This window comes from Hippoglossus stenolepis, chromosome 17 (assembly GCF_022539355.2).
Source record: "Hippoglossus stenolepis isolate QCI-W04-F060 chromosome 17, HSTE1.2, whole genome shotgun sequence".
In the NCBI taxonomy this organism is placed as follows: Eukaryota; Metazoa; Chordata; class Actinopteri; order Pleuronectiformes; family Pleuronectidae; genus Hippoglossus; species Hippoglossus stenolepis.
In genome coordinates, this window is record NC_061499.1 from 9,243,905 (window position 1) to 9,264,374 (window position 20,470).

General features: G+C 41.6%; 1 protein-coding gene across 1 annotated transcript; it reads left to right on the forward strand.

Moving 5' to 3' along the window:
• Positions 1 to 569: 569 nt before the first annotated feature.
• rnf19a (ring finger protein 19A, RBR E3 ubiquitin protein ligase) lies at positions 570 to 20,334 on the forward strand. Its single transcript, XM_035182127.2, has 10 exons — positions 570 to 719; positions 9,187 to 10,042; positions 13,345 to 13,553; positions 13,792 to 13,936; positions 14,133 to 14,295; positions 14,982 to 15,096; positions 15,408 to 15,566; positions 16,520 to 16,739; positions 17,160 to 17,303; positions 17,416 to 20,334. The coding sequence occupies exons 2-10, from the start codon at positions 9,438 to 9,440 to the stop codon at positions 18,215 to 18,217; spliced, it is 2,562 nt and encodes an 853-aa protein (XP_035038018.1). The 5' UTR covers positions 570 to 719; positions 9,187 to 9,437; the 3' UTR covers positions 18,218 to 20,334.
• Positions 20,335 to 20,470: the final 136 nt, after the last annotated feature.

The window sequence follows — 20,470 nt, forward strand, 5'->3', positions numbered from 1 at the left end:
TTTGCCTTATATATTGCACTACTTTTTTAGGTAGTGCAATATATATATATACAAACATAGTAAACATCTTTTTTACTACATATATATATATATGTATTTTTTTGTTAATTTTGTATATTTATATATTTTTTAAATATTCTATTCTATATTTATTTTTGTTCATATTTTATGCTTGTGTAATATTTTGAGCATTGCTAGAAGAGAGCCTGTGACCCAAGCATTTCAATTCAAAATAAACAAACACAATTGTACCAATTTACTGTTTGTAACTGTTATTACTTGTCTCTATTTTGTACTATGGCTCTGAGGTGCATTTAACAAGATGTTTACTATGTTTGTATTTCTTTTTCTACCATAGATTCCAAACTGTGAACAAGTCAAAACAAAAGTGTATTTTTCTGGTAGGAGCTTTGAATTTAAATTGGATAATAGTGACAATAACAAGTAATTCAATTATTTTTTTTAATAGTTTTATTGCAAAGTAAATTCAATTTTTTCCACTGATGTCTCCTGAAAACTTTGGTGTTTTATAGTGAAAATCCAGCCGGAACCCTGACGCGTGGCACAGTTCTCTGCCTTGACAGCAGCGGTCGGGGAATGTAGTCAGTTCGTCCTGCGAAGTTTCCTGTGACACATTCTTCTCCGGGCTCCTGGAGACGTGGAGGCAGCGGAGCTTCCTCTGTAGGGGACGCACGGCGCGAGCTGCTGGAAGCTGAACGGTGAGTGTTTCTGCATAAAATGACATTTAAAGCCAGAAGTCGCCATCGTTTGGTGAAGAGATGGCAACAAACGGGAACTTCCTCCTGTGCGGGGCTTGACGAGAGGCTAGCAGCGTTTAGCATCGTTAGCTTGTAAAGTCCCATCGTCGGGACTACAGGGGGCGGCAGGAATCCTCCAGCTTTTATCCTTCACGCGAAGTGTCCGCTAATTTAGACTCGGGTCGTGTTTTGTTGTCGATTTAATCACCTGACGAGCGGGTAAAAAAAAGCCACAGCTCCGCCAGGGAGAAACTCTCCGGGCAGTTAAAGTTGCTCACTTAGCTCCCTGCTAGCCAAATCGGGTTAGCTTAGCAGGCTAGCTGTTTAGCCAGGTGGAAAGTGTAAACAAAATGTGAAGTGGGACTGTGCCCAGCATCAGATGACGTCTCTTTTTTTTTTAAACAGCCTTCTCCTTCATTGTTTTAATCGTGTCACTACTCGTAAAACACAATGTGTGTTGGAGCTCAGTGGGCTATTGTTGGGTTTTTTATTTTCCTGGCTGAGACACAGATATCGTCATGTGTTCGGTTTGTTTGCACTCACGGTTTAAGGATCAACTCCTTTAAACGTTAACCATGCAAACCTTTTTACTTTTGTTCTTATAAATCTCTGGGACACTTAACTCTCTTATTCTTACCTTTTTATTTGTTTAGCGGTTTTTAACGCATTTGTCAATAATTGTGTGTGGTTAAGGTATAATCATGTAATGGTTTACAAATATTGCACGTTACAAAACCCTCAATGTCTTTTGTAGCTGCTTTACAAATAACTGATTCGTTTTTAAAAGGACACTTATAAAAACATTTAATATGAATTATTAATCCTTGTCATCCATTCATGTCCCTTTTTATTCTCTTAAATTTGGGTAATTTGTAAAGATTAGTGTGACTTAAAAGCAAAGACTGTTTTATTTTTTAATGTTAATTACACTGAAATATATTAAGTTAATACTGGTTTTAATTTTTAATGGGGATCAGCTTCATGTTACATTAATATTTCATTAAATGAGTCTGACTCGTGCTGTTGCTAAACACAAGTATCCTTCAGCAAATGGGAACAATCACCGACATTGTTTTTCTGTTGTCACTTTTATGGCACAGTCAACATGGTTTTTCCTGAGTAGATATCGTATCAACCGCTGGGCACAGTCCGTCTGTATTTACTGTGGGACTTTTACAGCTTGCTCGCTTCATTTATCTACGCCGTCCTCACCTGAGCTTTTCTGTCAATGAGTCACGGTGCTTTGTTTCCTGCTAACAACCTGTTACTGTTTAACTGGACCAATCTCAGCCTTGCACTCAGCCAATGATACTGAAACAAAATTTCATGCATAGAAGTTTGGTGAAACTTCAGGATTTGAGTGTAACTGCCGTGTCATCATTTATCACCACATTGCTTAATTCCATGTTTTGTTTTTTTTGCTGCTGAAAGGACATTTGGAAACATTGCACAATGCTTTATATTGCTTTATATACTAGAATATCGGCCCAGAATTATACTTCTTTGTATTTAAATTCCTGTTTAAGCATTTTAATATACCAGAAACTGGTTTGTAAAGCCATCACCCGCCACCCATTCTCAGCCTGAACTAGTTTATGGTTAACTGACCTAAATTTGGTGACCAGTTATGCAGGGGCCATCCGGTTCATAATGAAACGTCTTTTTTCCATTTCCATGTCCACCTGTAAGATCGATATCAATTAGTAAATTCAGTTGTCAAATTTGAGAAATCCATGTTTAAATTCTTGAGGACGTTCTCTGATGTTCACCTTTATGGCTGGAGAAGGTTTTTGCCATTATAGCCAATGAAAATATTTTATCTAAAGCTGTTTTTGTGTAATTCAGTGTCCAACGCTCCTCTGTCATTCATTTGACATCGACACACAAGACCAATGAGTTGTTATGCGAAGCAAACATTTGCTTTTTTGCAATAATCGACAAGCTCGGGGCCGGTTCTAGACTTTGACTGTTTGAGCTAGCAAACATTTGTGCACCAGGAACACATAGCGGACATTTAAACTTTGTTTTTGAATTCTTTAGTTACGATTCGTCTGTAAAATATGTGTGGTTTTGTTATGTGGGACCAATGAGAAGAAGTGTTCTCACAGTTTGTGGTTATCTTGACATTTTTGTAAACCTATCAGTAAACATGAACAGCTGCCCGGCCTCAAAGGCAACTGAAGATTTGACGATTTCAACATGATACGAGCTGACTAATAAGATCAAAAAGCTCTTTTCAGTTTCCCACACATCTCTTCAAATTTTCTAGTTGAATTAATTCAAACACTGTCAAATCAGTGGCTTTGATTAAACCGTGAGACGAGCGCTGTCGATGTCTCTTTCCTCCTTCATGTAGCACAGAATGGAGCAGGGCTGTCACCGCCATCACACCCCCCATCTGCCTCCTACTCCCCTGCTGTTTGGGGTGAAAAGCCTGTTGCAGTAGAGAGCGTCTTGGCGTGTCGTGGTCTGAGTGGGGTGAACGAGTGAGGTCAGGTCGTGATGTAATAGATATATCGTTATTTTGCACAGCCATGGATGGAGTGGATTCACCAACTACTTATTCGGTCTTGCTTGAAAATTCATTTAATCTAGCATTTGGTTCGGTGGTTTTCTGCAGGCAGTCATTATTCTAAATGGCTTGACTGTTCTGGTTAAGACGAGGACAGTTAACCTAAGTCTGTATTGAGTGTGGACCACAGCGATGCCACAGGATGGAACATTTTCCACTGGGTGATAAACTTACGACAACATCGGTGTTACGGATTAGGCCAAACATTTTAAAAGAGAAGACGTGTCCGCTCAATATGTGTAGAGCGACTCGGCTGCTCTGATGTGACTCTGCTGCTGCACGGAGCAGACATTTTCAGTTTAGAATTGTAGCGTCCGACTAAGTTAAGACAATTAGTTGGCCATATATATATATATATATATATATATATATATATAAATGCAATTGGCATTTCCTCATACAAACATAAGTCTATTTCTTTATTTGGCACTAAATAGAGAAAATGCAAAATAATAAAACCTCATGTTCAATTAGCTTTTTTATATGATGTACCATTTTTTTTAGTGCCATAAACAATTCATTTGCATCATCAGTTGCATCCTCACCGTTATTGTCAGTGACATTTGAATAAAACTGTTGCCTCATCGTAATGTACCAGATACAGTGGAAAAGTACCCTCCTCTGTTGGCTCGGAATCTGACTGTTTAGTAAACAGTGCTAAAAGCAGCCTCAGAGGTATTCACTCCACTGTCTCCTGTCCCCACTATGTCCAACATCACACCTTATTATTATACTGGGGCTGACAGATGAAAGACTAAACAGAGATTCATTAAGCTACTTGGTTGTGACGATGTCCGGCTGACAGAAAGTTGGCCTGATGAGTGCAGGCCAGTCTAACAATAACTTTTTATTCCTATATGAACTTGTTCAGAGGAACGGGGCTTTAGAATATTGTAGCAGTTTAAAAACACTGAAATATAACAGCTAGATAAACAAAAAATTATGTAAAAAAAGTGGAATTGTTTGTTGTCACTTGGCTGTTCCTCTGTACATAGTCGTAATAACTGGCTGCATTGTCATGATCAGGAAGTCTGTCCTCCAGCTGGAATGTCAGCGGAAATTAGTGTACGTGATGAACACTTTGCAGAAGAATACTTTGACTGGTTTGAAGTCGTGGAAGCCGCTCATTTCACAAGCGATTTCTTTGAAACTAGGAGTTTTTCAAAAAAATCCCACCGTCACCTAAATTTAGACTGAAGCGTTGAGAAACCGCAGAGCAGTTTTTTTCTTTATCGACTTCCCACCACAGAGCACTGACACGTTTATTTAACAACTATCAAATATCCTGCTGAGTATTTGTCACAGTTCTTTATTAACAAAAGTTTAAGCATATTGTTGTGTAGGTTCTATTAACATTTCAGATTCTAGTAACTCTCAAATATCGACATTGGATTAAGAAAACCAGTCTTGGACAGGTGGTAATCAAACGGCCGAATCACTGTTGCGTCTCCATTCTACATCTAACATAAGGAACCCAGGTTACACAAGTACCCTAAGGTTACAGTCTGACATATATACTACAACATCAACAACTGAATAGTCACTGTGACTTTCATTTTACTGTGAAATTAAAAATTTTTACTTGATTTAAACCACATCATCTTGTTGTTGTTAATTTTTCTGGGACACTGAGAGATGACAAATCTAACTGTTGTGTGTTAATTGTTCAAGGAGACGGGTTTCAGGTCAGCTGAAGGTTATATATATTTTTACTGGAAAGAAATTGCATGCAGATGCTATGTCTTCACTGTGAGCCTGTTTTATTTAGGCTTCAGCTCTCCTGTTTACTTTGGAAATGATAAGCCTTGCGTGCAACATTGTTAGTGTGAATATTCAGGAAAGGATGTTTCTTTTGGAGACAGGCATGTTCTGTTTATGGCTTATTAATAGTCCGCAAAAAATTACAAATGGTGCTCGTGAAACTGGGTTAGACACAGCAGCGTGCAGTCATAGACGTGCAGCACAAATTGTTCCATTGCAATGTGGTTATACACCTTATTGTCACTTTGTGAAATTACAGGCGATGATAACCTGGATTTATTTTGTTTATTGCAGTGCTGGAGCCAACATGTTATTGCTCAGTGGTCTGCAGGGCTAAACTTGTTAAAACCATTACTGCTTTAGACTCAGGTGACACGTTTTGTTGCTATTTTTCCCCTCATCCATCTTGACACACAGATTATAGTGTGACTTCCTAAAAAACCTCAACTTGGTGACCTTGCATTGACCCGATTCTCCAGAAGAAAACCACCGGTTTGAATCATATTACAACGGTAATCATGATAATAGCATCAGCCGATGCAAACTCTTTGTAGAGCGGACGGAAGGTTGAAACCGTTTAATCTGCCGCGGTAGGCTTCGTGCCCTGGGGTTGTCTCAGGAACTGGGACAACATCCCAGTGTGTGAGCCGTGGTTGCATGTGATTGCCTTAGAACTTGAATACATGCATGTACATACACACAAAAACACAATCGCACACTGACCACAGTCACATGGAAAGTCCCAGTCACTCACTCTCAGTCAGTACAGAGCTGAGGCTTTTCCAGTTTAATTACTCCTGGGGAGTGTAATTTCACATCGACTTGTGGGTTGCTTGAAATTGCTCCTCAGTCTTGTTAAAGTTTCCTCTCATGCACGTGATTTGGGGGTTTGGACTTTTATGATGAGCTTTGTTATGATGTGGAATTATAGTGTGAGGACATCATACTGCAAAGTTATCTTCATGCCTCACCAAACCAAGCATCCTCTGTTTCCTTGGTCATGATACAGCTCAGAGCCAGGGCACTCAAGTGTAGATTGTAGAGATCGTTCTACTTGACTGAAGGTATTTAAAGATTAAAGATGTTACCTGATAATCTGAAGATCCTATCTCATAAAGGTTTACAGGCGTCTTGTCTCCACCACGAGACACAATGTGTCCAGTGGCATCAGAAGGTGGTTTCCCACCAAAAGATCCAGGAACATTTAATGTCCTGAGAAACAATGACCTTTTCATTTCCCTCGGGTGAAAGTTCCTCCAGCACATGGTGATTTGTGTTTCCACAGCGGGGCTGAAGTCGTGTGACTATTAGAACAACTTAGTTGGCTGACGTATTAAAAGCACAATCATTTTTGTGCAATGCAGAAAAGAACAACAAAGCCTGAACTTCTGGTCCATCAGGTCTAAAAACTCCGGCTGATCCATTTAGATTATTGCTGGGCACAAACTAAAAGCAAAACTAAGTGTTTGCAGACATGTAACAGCGCAGAGAGAAAACAGTCAGTTGACATTCGGTGCTAGAAGCCAAAATCAGGAAGTTCATGAGACTTAAGAAAGTACAGCTTCCCGAGCAGGGATGTTTTTCTTTTAGGAGTTGAATCCCCGATGAATTTGATTCAGCCCTCGGTTTCTATGGTATAAACTCTGATAGAGGAACTGAGATTTTCAAAAAAAATTCCTTCTCCTCAGGGAAACTCCGGTATTGGGACTTTTTTTTGCCCCAGGGAGCTTGGCTCAGGGCCCTGATACAACTTGAGTTAAATGATTGAGTGATAATACTTTATCGTCTGACGCATGTAAAGTTTGTCTTGCATCACAGCAGCAGCTCCATTTACAACACTAGACATACTAAGGATACACACCATCCAGTCATTTCTTTCACTTTGTTTAACATGGCATGATAGGGCATTAGCCTTGGCGGAGGCACGCACTCTCCAAAGTGGCCTTCTAGGTACTTTTAGGATCGACTGGTGAACAAAATGTGCTTCAGTCTGACATTGTTAAACGATTATTCACCAGCCTTCAAATGTAACTGTGGAATCCTGAGTCATAGTGTTTCTCAAGGGGGTTTTCCAAAAAGTCTTTGACCAGCTTTTTTAAATTTGGTGGAGCAGTTTTGACTTCAAAGTAAAACTACTTGTACCACGTAGTACTACAGTACTGTATGACAAAAGTAAAAAACTAAACAAAAGGATTTGTCTACTGCCTCCAAATGACTTCAGACACTATGTGGACATACTCCATGTGATCTTTCCAGGACAACAGATGGCCGACCACACCCAAGTATTTGTATGACCATAGCCGTTTGATTTTGAGTTTTATTCGAATCAGATGCATTACACACTGTCTGATGTGTCATCTCATCACCACACATCACCTCGTCTTACCCCTATCGCCGAAATTTCCGATGTGCTGACTTTGGTTTTCAAATGTGACTTTAAAACTTTCCTAGTCATTTAAAACATTATTCTTTACAACTTGGCTTCGACGCTAATGGCTCGATGAGATGCAATTATGGTTGACAGGCTTTTTAATTCACGTTTATCTTTAGAACACAGTTAACTATGCACATTCCTCCAAGGCTTTTGGAACGACGAGGCCATTTCTCTCGTTTTTGTTGTACACGGAAGTACAGATATCTTCCTTTTATGCTGGAGGCCATATTTAGTGCTTCTCAAATGTGTCAGCAGCCAGTTTAGATGGATCACATTTTACAGCCAGCATCAGATGGACTCTCGAGTGCACATGAAGTGACCACTTGTGATAAGATCCTGGGGAAACTGATCACTGCTCGACAGAAAAAAACAAATCAACACCTCTATGTTATTCTATTCTTATTTTTACATGTATTTATTCTGCCCTTGAGCTACTAAAACTAGAATTTCCTCAGTGGGGATCAATCAAGGATTACCTATCTAACTTATTTGGATGATATCGAAGGGGAAGGACACTCAGCTTTATTAAATGTCCAGAGAAGTGAAGTTCTTTAAAAAAAAAAAAAAAACTCTTAACACAGAAGTAGCTGTAATAAAAGTTAACTTCTGCCTGCTTGACATCACGAGGAAAGAAGAACCGCAGCCAGTCAGCCAGGTTTTTAGCTTATGAGACTGAGCCTTTGCGAGATCGCTGCCCCTGTTGAGATTTACTGTCGTCTTGTTAATTAGCCACGTCTTGGTTTCCTTGGTGCACACACAAGCAGAGAGAGAAGTCGGACAAAGTGGACATACTAAACATACATTGAATGTTTCGAACTGGCCTAAAAAAACAAACAGGTATTTAAAGGAAAGTCTGTCATAGCTTACGTGCGTAAAGCAGTTTTTTTTTTTTACAACTGGAATCTTTGTGTTGTAAAAAGGATGATGCAATTTATTTTCAACATCTGTTTGGATTTAAAAACCTTGAAAACACACTTTCCTCTGGTCAGTTGTCTTATTGGCTACTGAGACTAACTATTTATCCTGTTGACAGGTTAACCTGATTAAACGCACATATACTGCACTTTGTACATTATGGCGGCAGCACAGCCTTGGGTGTCACTGATGAAATCCGAGGTTGTGTCCCTTTCTGAAATGCAGGGAATTTGTTCGTCAATACTACGTATGTCTAGTGTGGATGTAGGTCTGCACTACAGAAACTCTGCCCTCACAAGTGATGAGTTATCCTGAAGTTGTTCACATCGTAAAATACGAACATGTGGGAGCACTTGAGTGTAGAGGTGCGGCCGCACAGCTGTGGCCACATCTGAGATCTATCGTGGAAGATTTGGACTTGTTTTGTCCAACACTTGACTAATGCACACTCTGGGGAAAGCCTGCAGTTGTGTATGCAAGCAGGCTAATATGCGTACGTGGGAGACATGCCTGATGAAAATGTCTGCACTCTGCAAAACCTAATTCAAGGGATGTTCTTGCTTTATAGACTTTGCTGATTAGATTATATCATATCTTAACTGTCGTATCCCCAGGAGAGAAGTTGTTTAGCTTCCTGAAGAACAGGTTTTGCATTTTGTTTCTGTTTTTGCAGCAGCGCATTAAAAGTTAATGCATTCAGCTGTGGTTCGGTACCTTATTTTCTGTTGTTCTTCTGTTTCTCTCAGGTTGGTGTCCCATATCTGAGCATCTACATCCTCGCCCCTGCATCACTGTGGTTTACACCTGGGACAGACCACACCACGGTCTTCAAAACCTCCTATACTAGTTTCAAGCCGCAATGTCCTAGCTAACAGCTGCCCCGCTCCCTTCCCCAATCACCCTGTCCCTTCAAACCCAATCCCTCTCCCCCCCTCCGCTCTGCCTCATCTCCTCTCCTGATGTGGTAATTTCTGGTGCTAACACCAACACAGCTTGCATGATGAGCAGCCTGCACCAGCAACATCATGGCAGCACAGGCTCAGAGAGAGATCTTCAATCTGCCACCTCCTCTGTCAGCCTCCCTTCGATTAGAAAGACCCCCAAGAAGCGCCGTCTGTCCCTACACGCGCTGTTTGGTCGGCGGCGACGACCTGACCGCGACCCCAAGCGCAAGACCAGGCCTCTGCAGACTGGATCTGTAGTGGACGCCGTTGTCAGCACTGAAGTTGTGCAGTCAGAGACTTTCCAAGATAAAACCTCAGAACACTCTATACCGGGCGTAGCGTCAACTTCATCAGTGTCAATATCAGAGAACCTGGAGTGCCCCCTGTGCCTGCTGCGCCATGGACGCGACTGCTTCCCGGACATCATGACCTGTCACCATCGCTCGTGTGCGGACTGCCTGCGACAGTACCTGCGCATTGAGATCTCAGAGTCTCGCGTCAACATCAGCTGCCCCGAGTGTGCGGAGCGCTTCAATCCTCATGACATCCGCATGATCCTGGGAAACAGAGCCCTCATGGAGAAGTATGAGGAGTTTATGCTGAGGAGGTGGCTGGTGGCTGAGCCTGACTGCCGCTGGTGTCCTGCCCCGGACTGTGGGTAAGAAAATGGGATTATAAAGTTCACTCGGTGACTAACATATTTCAACAACCTGATTTCTACATAAAAAATTACCTACAAATATGAATAATGCCAAGCAGCAAAACGTACAACAATTTATTTAATCTATTTTATCCAATCTGCCATAAAGGTTTCCGGTCTGTGAGATTATTTCCACAAAATCTTAACCTTTCAGAATCTGTGTTCCACTTACCTTATGCTTGATGTTCTGATATAACCAACACACGGGTCCCAAAATAACAGTAAGCAGCAGCATCAAGGAAACTCACAGGCTGTAATCTGTCCTTTTGAAGCTCACCCAGGCTTTTGCATTGATGGCGTGTGTTATAAATAACTCGTAGAAGTGAGAGAGCTGTGTATTCTGTCAGCCGAATGAGTCATCCGTCATTTTTGTGCTGCTAATAGAATGTAGAGGTATTTTAAATACACAAGTATATTTACCAGTGAATAGGGGCTCAGACGCAGTTTGAATAATATGAATACATATTCAAATTGTTAAACAATAAAACATGTCATAAATAAGCATATTTACCAAAGTGGATTCCGAAGACAGATTGGGGTTTGGTTAATTAGAGACTCGATATGGTCTGAAGGTGTATGTGAAAGGTTGTTGATGGACGGATGGAGGGACGGATGGATAAAATGAGGTTCTGCAAAAATTCCCTTAGCCACTTTATAAAAAATGCACATTTGACTCGCTTGTTACTTTTCAGTTAGAAATGATTTATTTCTAACTCAGACCCTGTCACATGGAGGTGACGGTGGAGCTGAGGGTCAGTTCAGGGTCATGTGTGTTTGGTAGAGAAGCAGAAGTTTGCTCAGAGCGGCCCCAGCTGAGGCTGACATAACACTGTCCCTGCTCAGTAGGTCACTCTGCTTCATGTTGCTCATTGCCCCGTGTACTTGTGCTGCTCATCCACACTTGCACCCGTCTGTGTTTTTTTACCGCAGGCGCTTGTTGGACTGGTTTAATTAACACTACATATGTATTCATCAGCGTTGTGGTTCAGTCGCGCCCTTTCCCTGTCTTAATGATGGCTGAATTCAGAAATGGTTTTACCCTTCACTCCCTCTCATGGCTTTGTCTCATCAACACTGCTGACCCTGTCTGTTCGAAGAATGGCTCTTTCATAAGCTTGTTCCAGCTCTTCTTGCTCTATTCCTCCACACAGTTCAGCTCTGGCTCCCCGCCCCACTCTCCACTGCTTAATGCCCTCGCTGATGATTCTCGTGTAATTGCACTCATGAGTTATTGGGCTTTGTTGTTCAGCTCTGCGGATATTAACTCCCAAGAATCCTCTGCATGAGGAAATAAATTCTATCTATGCACAGGGGAGTCCTGACCTTGCAGTGGCGTCATACAGAAATGTGTTGTTACACTGAAATATATATGTGAGATAGTTTTAACAGCAAAAGGTCGACTTGGAATCTCTCCCATCCAGTTACAACTGTCAAACACCATTTGGCATCAGTTTGCTTCACCAAGGTGTTACTGCAGACTGTCTGCAAACTGTCTGTACGGAATGTTTTTTAGCTTCAACACACACAACGTCCCCAAAACTGGACTGTCGAATGTAATCTAGCAGGGTGGGCACTGTGAAATTATAATTTATTATTAATAATAATAATAATAAAAAGATAAGAAGAGGTTATGTTGAGTAAACTGATCAGTGCTGATACCAGAAATCATGAAACCACCAAAAATATGATGAGTAATTATTATATTATTTATAATGAATTTCTATCAGAGCATTTTATGTACTCCAATCTTATTTTTGTTATATTAATTTGTTACAGAGGAAGGAAGGCACTTTGTGGTGGCAACCTATTAAAAGAAAATAAAAACATAATTTTGCTCACTAAAAATCAGCGCTCGAGTTTTCACTCTTTTAAAAAAGTGTAATCGAGCTTGTATGCTTTTATAGGAAATATTACATAATGTATGAGCCAAACCATGCAGACATTGACAGAAAGAAGGTCATGATGGGTCATGTTTTCTAATATAAATTCTGAGTCACTGCTGACACACACTGACCAGCTCTGTTATAATTTAACTCACTGTTGCTTGTCTAGTATCACCTGAGCATGTCTATTTGATTAAATGCTTATCTCATTTGAACTAAGATCTTTTCCCAGTTAGAAGGTGTGTGTATGTGTGTAGATGGACCAACAGACGTGGTGTGTGTGTGTCAGCTGATGCCATCATTTCTATTTGTCCTAAATCTTTTCCAGGGCGTTTGTGCTGACTTGAATACGCAGCTCTTTGTCGCTGTAGAAATGAAAATAAGTCAATAGAATTTTTAGCCGTAGATTCTGTGGTGTAGCATACAGGGTCTGAGTGGATCAGCTGACGGCTTCATACACACACACACACACACACACACACACACACACTGGGCCTCTGTCTCACTATAGAACCGTAACAAATTGTCCACTTTATCTGTCCACAAGTGTTTGTTTTTCCTTATTGCCTGGTTCAAATTTTCCCATGATGCCTCTGCTGTGGGAGCCTGAATGGCCACAAGAGTCACAGGGTTTAGCTGAGGTTGTCATTATATATACATACATATTATATTTATAGACCAGGTGCTCTTTGGTCCTTCCCACAGTATCTATGGTGTTTGTTTCAACAACAAAACTTTGAATGTCTCATTTTATCCAAACCAGTGAGACATAAGTCGCTTTATGAGTCAGAAAGCGACTTAGTTCTGCCTTTCATTTTACTATTCAAAAAATAATAAGGTCATTTATTTGAAGCAATAATAGTGTGAGGTCATGAATGACTACTGCAACAATGGATGTTTGTGGTACCTGTTTGTCAAGCTGCGTTAGAGTTGTGTGCTTACAATAATAAAGCAGTTATTGGAAATTCCCTCTCCGCTCCATCCTGCTGTGCAGTTTTCAATAACAGCTTTTCAATTGGGTGTTGCAATGATTGATGAGCGACACCATGGTGACATGCGCTCATGCAGAAGTGATTGTGCCCGTATTGATTTACTGTAACAGAGCTTATAGGTGGAATCATCATGGAAAGTATGTAGCAGCTAATTTCCTGTGTTTACGTAACCAACACATTCCTGACGATGTTCATGTCACCAACTGTGAAATCTTGTATTTATGCACGTTAGATATTTTACCCACCCAGTTTAATTCTCCTGCACTGTTCCTGTACTTGTCGTTTTACCCCTGCTGACCCCTAGTGTCGTGCTGCACTACTACACCCGTGCACTCCTACTGGCAACTATTTAAAAAACACATTGTCTGTATTGTTCCTCTCTCAGTTATGCCGTCATTGCGTTTGGCTGTGCCAGCTGCCCAAAGATCACCTGTGGACGTGAGGGCTGCGGGACAGAGTTCTGCTACCACTGCAAACAGCTGTGGCATCCCAACCAGACGTGTGACACGGCACGGCAACAGCGGGCCCAGCACCTCCGGCTGAGGAGTTTCAGGTCCTCGTCCCTCAGCTACAGCCAAGAGAGCGGAGCCGCAGGTAGTTTAGAAATGAAGGCCCTTAATGCACATGGACTAACATGGCCAGTTTTTAGGAATTTACACAGATAAAAAATGGTACCGCACATCTGTACCTTCAGCTCATACATCACATTTTTTTATTCTCAGTCATAGATTAAAGGTTTCTCAGTACACAATATTCACTGTAAATATTTACCAAAAATACTGCCTATAAAAGGCATTTCTTATCTGTATTAACCTCTATCATCCTCCTCTAGGTGATGACATCAAGCCATGTCCTCGGTGTGCTGCCTACATCATCAAGATGAATGATGGGAGCTGTAATCACATGACCTGTGCTGTATGCGGTTGTGAGTTTTGCTGGCTCTGCATGAAGGAGATCTCTGACCTGCACTATTTAAGGTGAAACAAACATAAAGTCGATGAAAACTGCCCTTTTACCTTTCTGTGTTTCAGCTGACATTTGACTTCTTTTACATTAGTTTAAGTTCTTATCGTTTTAGTGTATAATATACTCTCTCACACATGCATGCATTTCTGTCTCTCAGTTTTCCCCTGACAAATCTTCTCCTCTCTTTCTCTCTCTCCATCCTCTCAGTCCGTCAGGCTGCACCTTCTGGGGAAAGAAGCCCTGGAGCAGAAAGAAGAAGATTCTGTGGCAGCTCGGCACACTGGTCGGAGCTCCTGTGGGTATCGCCCTTATTGCCGGCATCGCCATCCCCGCAATGATCATTGGCATCCCAGTCTATGTGGGCAGAAAGGTGAGAGCTACCTCCAGACAGCGTAGGAATAACATGTAATAGGGGAACAGACGGTACAATTGTACTTGTAGAGTTGATTTTTAAAACCCAACTACTTTTTGACTTGTTTGTAAACCTAAAGTGAGACGAAGGAAAGAAAGAGATGATTATTTTTCTGATAGTGTGTAAAGGAGAGGCAGGCAGGGTAGAAAATAACCGTGCTAGAAACCAAGAGATGTGGAATCACTGAAACAGATTGGTTGACTAAAGGCCCATCCACACCAAGAACGATAACCATAACAATATATTTTAAAGATCAGATGTGGGTGGCTGAGTCAACACCACAACTAAAACGACATCAACAGGTGTGAATCACATTGTGAGAATTGCTTTCACTGCAATTTGATGAACGAAAGAAACACTTTCAGTCAACAGCCCAAAAACACAAATACAAAAGACAGTGAAAATAGATCTGAATTTACTGGGGATCACATGTGAACCTGTTCAACGTGGCAGATGAGATTCTGGAGAGATTCATCATTGAATAAAATGTGTATAATCTAATCCAGTTTGTTATGAAGCCATATATCAGTTTTAAGATGTGAGGAACATGACATGGACAATATGATCTTTTGTTGTTTCGCAGTCACATCTTCTCATTTTGTGATTGAACCCTTTAAGGCAATAAACACATCTCCTCCCCTCAGATCCATAACCGCTATGAGGGAAAGGACATCTCCAAACACAAGAGGAACCTGGTGATCGCAGGCGGTGTGACGCTGTCGGTGATCGTGTCGCCTGTGGTTGCTGCCGTCACTGTTGGTAAGAAAGAAGTGTTTTTGTTCTCTCTCTCTCTTTTCCCCTCTTGTCTTTCGCCACCATCTGTTTCTCAACTACACTTAAATTATTTACAGGGTTTCGTTTTCTCAGTGGCTCAGTAGTAGAAAGTGAACACTGTGGAAAAGCTTCACCTGGGGGTTTTGAATTGAATTGTAACATGTCATCTTTCTCAAAATGTGAAATGTTTTTAGTGTTTGGTGAGGAACATGTTATATACACTGTATTTGGAGTCTACCACTGACCCACAAGGAAACTTCTGCTTTTAAAGTGAGTGTTTACGTTGTGCTGTGTAGGCATCGGTGTTCCCATCATGCTGGCTTATGTCTACGGAGTCGTCCCCATCTCACTGTGTCGGAGCGGCGGCTGTGGAGTGTCAGCGGGCAACGGCAAAGGGGTGCGAATCGAGTTCGATGACGAAAATGACAACATAGGCAGTGGAGCTGCAGCCACAGGTAAGTCTACTGGTAAACCGACGAGGGGAAATTGAAAGTGATATAGTGAGTCTGCCAAATATATGCAATCAAAACATGTTGGGTGAAAATAAAACTACAAACACAGGAAGGTAAATAATGATCTGCTTCTATACGTATCAAGTTGTTCTCTTTAATTCATAAACATGTAGTTGCTGTAGACTGGCGCATGTGACCTTTTTCTTAAGGTCTAAAATAGAAACGGAGTATCTGGAAAACACCGAGAGTTTTTAGCAACCAGGAGGTTTGGTATGTGTTTGCATTGGCATGAAGAAGCACACTTGCATCAACGCCCTTTGTCTGCTCATGCAGATTATTCATAGCCCACAAAATGCCAGCACTGTTGATGTGAGAAGCCGATAAGTGTTGGGAGTTGTGTGATGGTGTCAAACGACTGGTGCAGTGTCAGTGGTTTCTCCTGTCAAGTGTGTGTTTGTCAGCATCAACCTGGCGGCTGTTTGAGGTCGAGCCCTCTTCTCTCACCTCGTCGGTGCTTGAGGAAAGGGACCACGTTTCTCACAGCTTCTCTGAATGATAATTAAAAATCCACGAGACAGCAGGGAGGTGTGAGACATGGCGGCACTTATTCACACCTTAGAATTCATCAATCTGTTGTTTCATGACTCTAAGTAAAGGCGGTGAAAGTAAAGTCACTGGTTAAAGTTAAAATAATAAACTCAATTTATCTTCTGCTTCTTTTTAGCTTTTTTTTCAGCTTGAATCATTGAAGTCATTGTGCATTTACAGTCACTGAATACAAAAATACTTACGATTTCTCAAGCAATTAATTGTTTTCCCTCACGGTCATGTGGTGTCATGCTTTGATCAGGGTCTGTGGGTTCATAGGGATCATCTGTGAAGTTATTTTTATCAGATACAACCGTCTGTAAATTCAATGAAATTACTAAATCCCTTTTCCGTCCTTTCCTCCACAGACACGACCTCGGTGGCAGAGACGCGGCTCAACAACCCCAGCCTTGGCGATGGTGCGAGCGTCGGCGGTCTGACGGGCCTGAGCCTCAGCGTCAGCGGGAGCCACATGGAGCGCTGCGGCATGAGCTCGGCTCAGCGTGACAACATGAGCGACAACGCCAGCACCACAGCGCTCGCCGGGACCAGCATCACTGGCAGCCTGTCGGGCAGCTGCTACAACAGGTGAGAGACTCAACCTCATTGTCTCTGCTTTGTTATACATTCTTATGGTTTAAATTACAGCCACGGAAATTGATTGAATAATCAACATGCGCTTGATTTTGATCCGAACAAATGTTATTATGACTTATTTCATGCAGGTGTATTTAGGATTTTATAATAACTTTTAAAAAATAGCCGTTACAAAGTGCTTCAGAGGGACGGTCAAATAAATACAAGAAAAAAAAAACAGCAAAGACAACAAGCAAAGTAATACAATATGGTGTTGAGTCATAGACAAATAAAACATATACATAATTTAAATGTTGAAAAGAAAGAAAGGGGTAAAAGAAACATAAGTAACTTATACATTGTCGTTCAATCATATTTCACTTGAGTTCATGTTGTTGTCTCGTGGTATTAAATGTTTTGTTCTCTCCCCAGGATGGAGGTGCAGGCTGACGTCCAGAAGGAGCGCTGCAGTCTGAGCGGAGAGTCGGCCACCGTCAGCCTCGGGACAATCAGTGACAACGCCAGCACAAAAGCCATGGCAGGATCCATCCTTAGTGCCTACATGCCTCTGGAAAGGTCGGTAGTCAGAACAGAAAAGATATTCCTCCTACAATCAGCAAGTTTTCACAGTGTTAAAAAAATCTTATTGTAATACTGTTGGTTAAATGTGAGTGGTTTTATTTTGCAGAGACAATAGTCTGGAAGTTCAGGCAGACGTGGAGTCCAAGCAGGAGAAGGTGAGACACTGCAGCGCCAGCAGCAGCCTGGATGAAGCTAGCTGTAGCAGTAGCACCGCTGGTCTCAAAGGAGCTAGCGGTGGCCCGTGTTCATGTCCGTCCACCTGCTGCTGCGCTCAGCAAGACAACCACTGCTGCCCCTCACCTCCCTGGACGAAGGAACCCTCCACGTCGGGGGGCAAAAAGAGCAAAGGAAAGCTCTGGAAAAGAGTCAGCGGCAGCAAGGGAGAAAGAAGAATGAATGAAACACAAGGAGATATGGATGCTCAGCTCCTGGAGCAGCGCAGCACCAACTCCTCCGAGTTCGATTCCCCATCCCTGAGCGGCAGCCTGCCCTCAGTGGCCGACTCGCACTGTAGCCACTTCTCGTCAGAGCTCAGCTGCTCAGACCCCGAAACCTCAAGACCAGCTCATCCCCTCTGCTCCGCCCCCATGGACCCCCACGCTCATCACGCCGCTGCCGCCGCCTTCATCGACGTCGCCCTCACACCCATGCCTGAGGTGGAGAACGACCGCCTGGAGCACTATCCGTCTCAGCGCAGCCACGTGGCCTTCACGCACCGTCTGCTGTCCGCTTCTCCACCCGCTTCGCCAAAAGAGGGAAGCAGCGGGACGTTTCTGTACATCAGCGAGGAGAGCGTCGGTGCCATCGCGGACCCGGAGGTGGAAGAGAGCGCGACAGAGGGCAGCAATAACACTGCAGCAGAGCCTGAGAGCCCGACGAGGATTCACTGTGTACAAACAGATATCTGAAGCTTTGTCACCGGTGCTCGCTCAGTTATCAGCCTTATCACCTAATTTCACTCTTAAACCGAAGCAGCCGATTCTTCTTTGGAAGCTGGTGGTCGAGTTTAATATTATACGATATTTGTATCTGCTGCGAAGCAGGAATATTACGTGAATGTGAGACTGTAGAGTTACAGAGAGGTTTGAGGTGGAGAGAGATTTGTGAATAACCAAGTGAACGGGAGCACAGTCAAGTCAGAGCAGGTCGTTGGGTGCCATTTAGAGGCACGGTGTGTGAAGCTGGAGCAGCAGGGCCTATAGGAGGTAGCGCTGAATGTACGTGGACAGGTGTAAAGCAGGTTATCAGGGTGGTGAGATACTACAGGAGGCTGTTAATCTACCCAGCTATTCCCTGAATTATTGTCTGAATCCAGCCTCCAGTTTTTACCCCTTTCTCATACTTGGAAGAAAAAAACTGAAGCTGGAGAGCAAGTCAAACATCTGATATTCCTTTCAAAAGTAAACTGAGCTGCTATTATAAATAAAGCGTCACCGGCTTTTCTCCTTCGTCACACCTGCAAAAGTCTGATTCCCTCCAGGGTTTTTGCTTGAATCAGGGAGGGAGACGCCATCACTGTGGTCCACCGCTGTGCCACCGCTTCATTGTGACTTCTTAATGGTGAGAAACACCACAGGTTAAAGGATTGTTCGACCCTCTGTCAACTCGAGCGTCTAAACCTCAACCTGAGCGGGACCAGTCCTTACAGTAGCATATTGTATTTTTTCCATAATCATCTATAAAGAAGTGATTATTATTATTGCTTTTGTTTTAAAATGTGACCCGTATGTTTTTGGTCTGTTTTTCTGCTTTATTTTCCATTTTGGGAAAGTTGTTTTTTAATGTTGAAGCCCTGTGTTGGGTCCAGTAAAAATGGTTTTGAGTAAAATCGGGCGGGAATTAAGTTGAAAGACTCGAACTGTAACCCTTCATTTTTATTTGAAGTTAGTTTTTAGACTGTCTGAAGTGGTAAAAAATATTTGTGGTTGCAAATGTAACCAATTTTTCACTACATTTATTTTTCACAGCCATTTTTAGTATTTCATTTAATTTGAGAGGCGTATTAAACAAAAATTCCATTTACATTATTCCTTGTAAACTGAGAAATGCAAAAAAACAAACTTACCGTCTTTATATTAGTGTAGCATTTCTTAAACATCACTTAAACTGGAACACTGTCCAAGTGACATGTATTTGCAATAAAAAAATAAAGCTTTCAAGATGTGTCCGATCAAAGAAACACATCTAGACTTATTTCCAAAAAACAGTTTCTTGTGCCACGAGAAACTCTTCTTTAGTATTAGAGCACATACATCTGTCGGTGGTTTAATATTCACTAATGAATGTACAGTAATAATGTTACAACTTTGATTCTCCCTTATTAACATCTGAATCAAAATATAATTTTTTTTAATCAGACCGCTGGTCTTTTCTTAATGATTGATGCAAATAATTTTGTATTTGATATCTGTTGGACCCACAGTGCCTTTTCAGGGGGGAAAATCCTTTTGTATAGCGTTTTTATTTTTACTTTCATTTCCTCGTTCTGTGTGTCTTCAAATGATAAACATAAAAATCATAAGAAAATGACAAATGTGAAAAGGTTTTCCATTAAATCCACTTTAATACATGATGAGTTCAGTCCATGAAGTTAAAGAAAAAAAGACACCAGCTGACCCGACAATGCAACAGTGGAGTGAAATCTAGTTTGGGGGCATTACTTTAAATCTTTACCACCAAAATGTGTGGAGAACGTTTCTCTTAAGTAGCCAAAGTCTCCGAGTTGGTAGAGGCAATAAAACCCTTTTTATCCAAAGCAAGTTGCAGCACAAGTATCTGAGTGAGGTGAACTAAACTACTTCTGTGTTCAGCAGCTGCAGGAAATTCCCACCTCATTTATGTGAATGAAAAAAATGTTTGATTCCAGTGAGTTTTATATTATTATTTGAAGACGAGTACCAGGTCTATTTTTTAACTTGGTCAAAATCAGCGTATGCTATATTTCAAAAAGTATATATTTCCTAATTATTTGCTTTATAATGTGCATGTTAATGCATATCCTTAAACAATAAAATCCTCAATCAAGCTTTGTTGTCTGTTTGTTTTTTTTGGACAAAGAATTGTTGCAGCTGGAGCCGTTTTGGTGAAAAGCATAAACATAACTATATTTAATTTTGACTCGTTTCCTTTTAGCTGAGCATTTGGTTACATCTTCAGAACTA